The following is an 8,348-nucleotide window of genomic DNA, read 5'->3' on the forward strand; positions in this document are numbered from 1 at the left end:
AGGCCAACTCAAGTTCTCTTCCAGCATCTTCTTTGTCTCATTCCCAGCCTCCATCACATCACCTAATATAGTCTCAAAGCCTGTACCAAACTAACACCAACCTCAGAGAGGGGAATGGCTTATGGTGCCCTAAACCATGGCCCACCTCCTGGGGCTTCATTTCCCATTTCATGATTCATCACTTCTCAAGAAAATGGATGGTTGGAATTTCTCCCTTTCCACAGAGGTATGGCCTGCTTCTATGGTCCAAACAAGATAATTTCACAGCAGTTCTCCATCTGTAGATATCATACATTTTGCATTGATCAATCTTAAGTACTAATGAGTGGAGACACCAACAGCAGTTCATATCAGTTGCAGCTGTGCCAAGAGCAGACCAATTTATTTTCAATCTTGCCTCATCAAGATTGAAAATTTGGGAATCAAGTCTCATCCACTGTTACTTGGCTACCCAATAATCAAAATAATGACCACTGATTATTATCGAGGATTAAACTGAGCCCTTTACATGAACTACTTCACTTAACTAGTTACTATTTCCTACTGTTGTGAAAAGTTAAGTGAAATAGTTGAGAAGGAAGCACAGGCACCTACCCCTTTCTGTCCTTGATGCTCACAAGCTTACCACCAAAACAAGGAAACTCATCTCGTTATATCCATTATTCTTGTTTATGTCAGTAATCATAAGAAGTCTAAGACTCACAACACATCCTTATGTACATTCTCTTTTATGACCTCCTCTCCTATCCCTACTCACTTCTAGAATTCACAGTCTAGCACCAACTTTAAATCCATCACACCTCAACTGTCTCATGCTCAAAAGATAAACTGAGTCCCCCTAAGGACAGTGCTTCCCTATAATCCCCTTTAAATGATGGCTGGTTTTCTCTCTCTCATCTTTTGGGGCCTGGAGGTAGAGCAGATATCCTTTCTTTTTAATTGTTTCTTCACCCTCCATCAGCAGCGTGGATATATTCCTTCCCCGCTTTAACCAGCTCGGTTTACCACCAATTTACTATCCCATGACCTCCTTGTCTTCTCTTTCTCTGTGCTACTTCCTTGGCCAAATTAAGTCTGCTGGATGGAACTCTCTGCCTATTGTGCATCTTCACCCACAGTTCTATATAGGTGAAGAAAAACACTCAATTACACCAATTGATGTCCCTTAACTTCATGGACTGTGGACCTCCAACAGGCCCTTAAAGCTACCTGGCAATCCATGTTGCACTCCCTTGATCTGTTCATTCTTCTGCTCCTCCCAAGCCCCCAATACTTCCTCTGTGAACTCTAGTCCCCTTTTTCACTGAGAAAACTTTAAACAACTAACTAAAATTTCTAAAACTTCTCACCATCACATTTAGCCACCTGCCAACATCAGAATCTGCATAATCTACCTTCTCACCTATAATAACAAAAAACTTTCTATGCACCTGCATAAAGCCAGTGCCTCCTGTGTCCTCAGTTGACTTCTCTTACTTAGTCCTGGAACCACTCTGCAGTTCTCCTGGAACCAGTTCTGCAGTTCTCCTCTCTGCCCTATATCATCTATTATTTTTTCCTTAGACCATTTCCATCAATGCATAGACATGCAGTTTCTTCTCCCATCAAGAACAACAACCAAAAAATTTAAGACTTCTTTTGATCGCTCTTATCTTGACAGCTACACTTTCCTTTGCTCTCCTTTGCAGCAAACCTCCTAAGAAGAGTTATTCATGTTTGTCAACTCTAATGTCTCTTAATCCCCTTGCAATCAGGCTTTTGACCTCACCCTACATCAGAACTGCTCTTGTCAAAGATCAGCAGTGGCCTCCGTGTTGCTGAATCCAGGGGTCAGTCCTCAGTCCTCATCTGAATAGACCTCTCTGCACTTGCTAAAGTTTATTCCTGAAACACTTTCTTCATTTGGCTTTCCGAATGTCTCACTTTTTAGGTTATCCTCTTATTTCACTGACCATTTCTTTTCAGTCTCCTTAACAGGGCTCTCCTTAGCCTCCTACTGATGGCATGCTTGGAGACTCAATCCTTGCACTCTTTCTCTTTACTCTGTAAACTCATGACTTGCAGAAGTCCAGATGGTATTAGGTCTGCATGCCTCCACTCCCAAATTCATGTCAATTGTCCAGAGTTCTCGCTCAACTCCAGACTGCTCTAGCCAGTTGCCTTCTCAGTACCTCCACTTAGAATTCTAATGGACACCTTAAACTTTATATTCAAAAGTGAACTTCTGGCTTTCCTCCCCAAACCTGCTCACTCATTTCCCCATCTCAGTTGATAACAGCTTCATTTTTTCAGTTGCAAAAAAAAAGAAAAGTTATTCTTGACTTATTCTGCTCCGATACACTGGTCTGCTGGCTTTTCTTTTACCATACGAGGCAAATCTCCACATTAGAGGCTTTGCGAGGATGTTCCCCTTGCCTGGAATCCAAATGTCTATCTCCCTTACCTCTTATAAGTGCTTCCTCAAATGTCATCTCTTCAATAAAGTAGACTATAATCACTCCATTTAAACATCTAGCCCACTCACTTGTTCTTATTCACAGTTTTCCCAGTTCTCCCATCTTGCTTGACTTTTTTTTGCATAGCACCTAACACCTTCTAACATACCATGAAATTTACCAACATTTTATTTGGTTTATTATCTGTCTTCCTCTTACTAAAATTTTAAATTTTCCAAGGGCAGAAGGGATTTTTGTCTCTTTTATTCATGATGGTATATCAAGTGCCTAGAACATGATCAGGCACATAGTAGTTGCTCCAATAAATATTTCTTGAGCAAAAGGATGAACTTGCACCATAATATTATGAGGAAGGCACCATTATTCTTTATCACATGAGTAAACTGGAGCTTGGAATTCATTAAAAGTTATACTACCTATAATGGTGGGACCAAGATTCTGAGCTCTCCTTAGAGCTCACACTCACTATTCCATATGCAGAGGTGCTTGCCCAAGGTAGACAGAGGAGATAGGGGATTCTTAGGTAAAGAAATAGGGAGTTGAGCAAGTGGTAGACATAAATCTCTGTGTGCCAAGCTAAATAATTTGGACTACTTTCCATGGCAGACTCACTGAAGTAAATGGTAACGTAATTAAATTTATATTTTGGAAATATAGTTCAAACAGCTGTCAGATGAAGCAGTGGAAGCCAACAAACTGCCAGTGGAGAGAAATACCACATTTGGGACTTCATTCAATTCTAAGATTTCCACAGCTAAAAAATGACTTTCTTCCTACTAACTCATTAGAGTATATAGTTCATTTACCCCAGAAAAAGTTTGACACAGCATGAATCATTATGAAATTATACTTTATTCATATATATTAAATATTGATGAACTAAACAAATTAATTGTTTTCCATTGGGTACAGTCATAGTTGTCAGTGGTATTCTGAAGCACCAGGCATGAGAAGAAATGCTATGTGTTAATCAGGACACAGGTCATATCACCTGACACATTCAAGTGGCGTCTGACATGCCTCTAGAGCAGTGGCTCATCATGCAGACATGTTCCCAAGTAGGCAGCAACTGGAATGCATCATTTCACTTATAAGTGCTCATTGTATCAAGTGAAATAAATGCACAACCCACAGGATCTTACTTAAGTTGGCTGCCTACTTGGTCCCTGAGATTAAGCCTTGAAATCACAGTCTTGCCTAGTCGGTCAGGAAAAAAAAAAAAGGAAGAGGTTCGGGTGGGGGGGAGTGGCGAGAAGGGGTTGAATGAAATAGCCACAGGATACAGGAATTATAAATAATACATATATTAATAGTCATTTTCATTACATAAAAGTTGCTATTATAAATACTTTGATTGATGAGTCTAAAAATATATTCTTCATATAAATAATGTAAAATATTAAATATTAATAAATAGATTTAGATTTAAAAATTCAAATATTGCAGGCAGGATGACCATTATTTCGATGCTCTGCGGCCTCGAAACAGATTCTGACTCCTTTTCCGCTTCCTTAGGTTGGATCTTGGTGAGAGATCATTCATCACTTTGATGAGTTCATTTATCGCCTTGCGCTGGACCTGCAGATCGTTCACCTATTGAGAAAGAAAGCAGCAAAATTAATGCCAGGCACACAAGCCACCAGGATATTATGCTGTTAATATCATGAAAATGGAAGTATTCCTTCAAAACAAGTGATTTTCATTGGCAATATATTATCTTAATATACAATGGTGGTTTCTTCACGTATTAAGACTAAAATTATAATTAAATTGCTAGTCATGCTGTAATACGATGGAGTACATAATATATCCTTAAATTTACTGCCAGACTTACCAAAACTGTAAAAAGAGCCTTGAAGTGGAGTGGCAAAATATAGGGGTTTGAATCCTGTGTGTGAAATAACTCTGACTTTGAACCAGTCACTTAACCTCTCTGAACCTTGTTTTCTCATCTGAACAATTATTTCTAGGCTCCCTAACAATTCTACCCACCTTGTACTTTAGTCTTTGCAGTAAGTATCAAATGAGTTACTATAGGTCAACGATTCTCACCTTTGGTGTGTTGCACAATAACCTGGAGACCTAATGAAGAACTCAGAGACCCAGAGGCATGAAGTCAGAGAAGACCCAGGCAGTTGTGTGGTCACTAAGCTCCCCAGGCAATTCTGTTACTCACCAAAGTTTGAGAACCACCAACAGAGGTTCAGTACTTTGTAAACACCAAGTCTAAGACAGATGAATACTGTAATTTTTCATTTCCCTCAAATTTGGTCAGTTTCATCATTTCCACAATGGGATTAAAAATAAACACTAATCATATTTATATGCCAATAATCAATTACTGACATAAACTTTTAAAATTAGGAATTACAGCAAATTTCCCTGCATCTTTCTATCCTGGCAAACTGAACTATTTCCTCACTCTAACCACAGGACCATGTAGGTCAATTCACTTTTAATGAAATGGGGACCATTTACTTTCTTCTTGGTTCTGCCACTGTTTCTTTCTAATATTGGAAACACTGCGGCGGCCACCTTGCGGCCACCTTGCTATACTTCTGAGAATGACTAGAGGGATTCTAGGCTTCAGGACAGATTATTAAAAAGCATAACATTCTTAAATATTAGCAATTGAGCCAAAGGAGACAATGGTTGAGAGCCTACTGAAAACCACATTGTGAAGCAGGAGGCGTGGAGCTTCCAAAAGGATGAGACCCAGAGGTCTTTTTCAAGACCCAGCTAAAGCAGAGTAGGAAAAAGTTTCTACCATCTGTGGTTTTGCCAGTGATAAACTTTACTTTCCAGTGTTCCAAGTATCACCAAGAAACTAAGAGATGTGCCTAGGGCCACTTTTGTACCATTTAATATACTCGGGGCTAGAGAAATCCTGAAGAACACGCATTTATTTCATCTGAAAGGGATGAGAGACAAGCCCAGGAAGAGTGACAGCTGCCACAAAACCTGAGAGGACCAAGTCATCACAGGACCCTGCCCTTTCTCATTCAAATCTTGTACATCACAACCAAACCCAAAGGAATCTAGAGGCCTTTGTCTCCTAGATAAAATTTTGGAAAATGTGATTTATTTTTATGCTTCAAAGGTCTTTCAGCTTCTGGAAGCCATAACTTTAACAACTCTAGGCAGTTTCATGAGATAACGCTGGAGAACCTAAGGATTTCTCCAGCTAGGATAGTTTAGTATCCAAAAGCTGAGAGAACAATTTCTTCAAAAGGTATAAATTCTATTTTTTCCTCTGAAAACACTCTTGCTGCCACTTGGGCTGTACCATCTGAGAGATTGACCAGAGTCTAGAAAGAGAATGCACCTAGTGCCTTTTCAAAGGCCAGAGTTTTTTTTGCTATCTCTTTCTCTTTTTCTATCCATGGCATTGTACGGTTTTAGAGCAAAGGATACTATAGAAATTAGAGTGAACCCCAAAGGTTCCTTTCAGGATGAGGAAATTGAGCCATGGCCAAGCCTGTGATTCATCTGAAGTCACCAGATTCCTTGGTGGACAAGCTGGGAGGAAGGCACAAATCCTCTCCATTCCCAACACCCCTGTTCTTTCCATCTGAAGCAGAATTTCCACCACACAAACCAGGAACAATGAGAGAAGTGCTTCTCAATACTCCCCTCGGCTCCTTGACTACTACCTCCTCACTGGATGTATCCATTCACCTGTCCCTGTACAGTAGACACAATGCCAGCATTTCCCCAAATCACAAAATAAAATGATTTCCATACTTGGCAAAATCACCCAAAAGCACAAATGGAATTACTAAGGAGTTTTAGCCATGGATTCGTTTAAGAGTTTTAACAACTGTACCCAGTAGCTTGATTTACTTTCTGGAAATTCAATATTTTGAAAGAGCCTCTACAATGAAACTAAAGAAAGAATTAAGACCAACTCACAGGAATTTGAATCAGCTTAAGGAAGTCCTCCCTCTTACTGGTGCTGCTATTTAAGAACTTGCCAAGCATGTCTTCCTTGATGGTATCCATGCTCCTTTGAATGATCTGGTTATCTTTAAAGTTGTCAAACAGTTTCAAGTAGAAAGAGACAATTTGGCTCTGAATGATTGTTTTGTCACTCTCCTTGGAAGAAAAGAGCACAAAGAGAGGTTGCTGCAAATTCACGCATCAGAGAATAAGCAACAAGAAAATCAGCTAAATGGAAATATTCAGCTTACCTCTCTCCATTTCTTCAAAATATCTACGAAAAGAGACCCACCGTCCGATACATCTGGATTACTTGCATTCTAAAAAAAGAAAGAAAGAAAGAAAAATGGCTTACAATTAGTCCATTAATTTCCCTAAAAATGTACTTCAAGTTTCATGGCTGACAATATTGGCTCATGTTCTTTTCAACCCTATTTAGTTAAGCTGTTATGTTGGATATAACTAAAGACCAACATGCTATTTTAGCTTTCTAGTGTATCCCTTAAGCTGCAATATTACATATGAACTCAACAAGGCTGGTGATACTTCCCAAATAATGATAGTAAGGAAAAGGAAGTATTTTCAAGCCTAGTAAAAAAAAAAAAAAAAAAAAAAAAAAAAAAAAAAAAAAAATCAACAAAATCATCTCACTATAAAATACTGCCCCCTTATGGTCCTCGTCTCCATAACATCTACTCATGCCCTCCTATACGGTATTTTATCAGCCTTAAAAAATAGTTCCAAATGTGTGTGTGTGCAAGTGTGAGTGTGGCTTGATGATGTGAAAATAAAATAGCTTGTGAATGCTTGAAAATAACAGCTCAAATTATAATAGCTACATTTTGGATAAATTATAAAATATTTAAATGCAAAAATTATTTTAATTCACCATAAATAACATTTTAAAAGCTCATAAAACAAAACAGACAAAAATTTTTATATAAGCCAGATTTTAACTTTTATGAAATCTCAGCAAGTAACTGAATTCAAGAGTAATTCATAGATAATGTAGATGGGGCATTAGAACTTTAAAACTACTTTTTGGAAAAAAAATATAATTTTTTAAGCTAAAACTTGAAGGATCTCACATTCTTAATTGATTATTTCAGATTGCCACATCTAATGCCTATCCTGACCTTTTATTTAGCACCACCCTAGTATTCCAAGAAATCAGAAATTAATAGGTAATCATTGTTTCACTATGCATAACTACAGTTATGGATTCACAGTTGAATGGATTCTCACCACAAAACTATCAACATCTATACCCATACTATTCCCATCTTTTAGAAGATTCGTGAATGTCCCCTAAGTCTCTATAGCAAGTTGAGCAGAGAGTAAAAGCAATATCCAGATCATGTAGTTCAAAAAGAACGCATCTGGTAAATAGTCAAAAAAACACCAAGTCTTCTCAAGATGACTATGGCCTAGAGATGGCAACGTATCAGAGAGACCACTCTATGTCAACGTTCAGTCATTTCAACCACAGAAAATGTTATTAAAAGATCATACTTACAAAATATTCCTTTAGGTTTTCTATTTCTTTAAAAAACATGGCCTGACAGTTACAGCCAGAAGAACACAAAATCACGCAAAGCTGAAAAGCTAAGATATAGCTTGTATAATTCATCGTTTCAGAGAGTTAGGCCGAAGTAGTTGAAGTCAGTAGCTCCTGGATGAAGTTGATCAGGTCCAAAGGACTCAGCTGATCTTTCTTTTCTAATAGCCAACCTGTAGACAATCAGAAAAATGTACTGCATCTCCTTCTGCTGCTGGTATTTATACCTAATTGAAGTCCTCAGGATTACGTATTTTCACAAGTTTTTTTTAGCTGAGATGGTGACAGATAGGCAGAGATGCTAGTTTGTATTAATAACTATGGTTTTGTGGCATTTTGGTGTTGTAGTTAGAGTTTCCTTTCAACTCCTTGGGTCTTTTGACGATGAGACAGAC

At 38.3% G+C, this 8,348-nt stretch overlaps 1 protein-coding gene across 1 annotated transcript; it reads right to left on the reverse strand.

Moving 5' to 3' along the window:
- Positions 1–3,289: 3,289 nt before the first annotated feature.
- On the reverse strand, positions 3,290–8,143 carry IFNG (interferon gamma). Its single transcript, XM_072842647.1, has 4 exons — positions 7,912–8,143; positions 6,647–6,715; positions 6,369–6,551; positions 3,290–4,049 (listed from the first exon to the last, which is right to left on the reverse strand). Exons 1-4 carry the CDS (start codon positions 8,023–8,025, stop codon positions 3,915–3,917), a joined length of 501 nt encoding a protein of 166 aa, XP_072698748.1. The 5' UTR covers positions 8,026–8,143; the 3' UTR covers positions 3,290–3,914.
- Positions 8,144–8,348: the final 205 nt, after the last annotated feature.

This window comes from Canis lupus, chromosome 11, assembly GCF_048164855.1.
Source record: "Canis lupus baileyi chromosome 11, mCanLup2.hap1, whole genome shotgun sequence".
Lineage (NCBI taxonomy): Eukaryota > Metazoa > Chordata > Mammalia > Carnivora > Canidae > Canis > Canis lupus.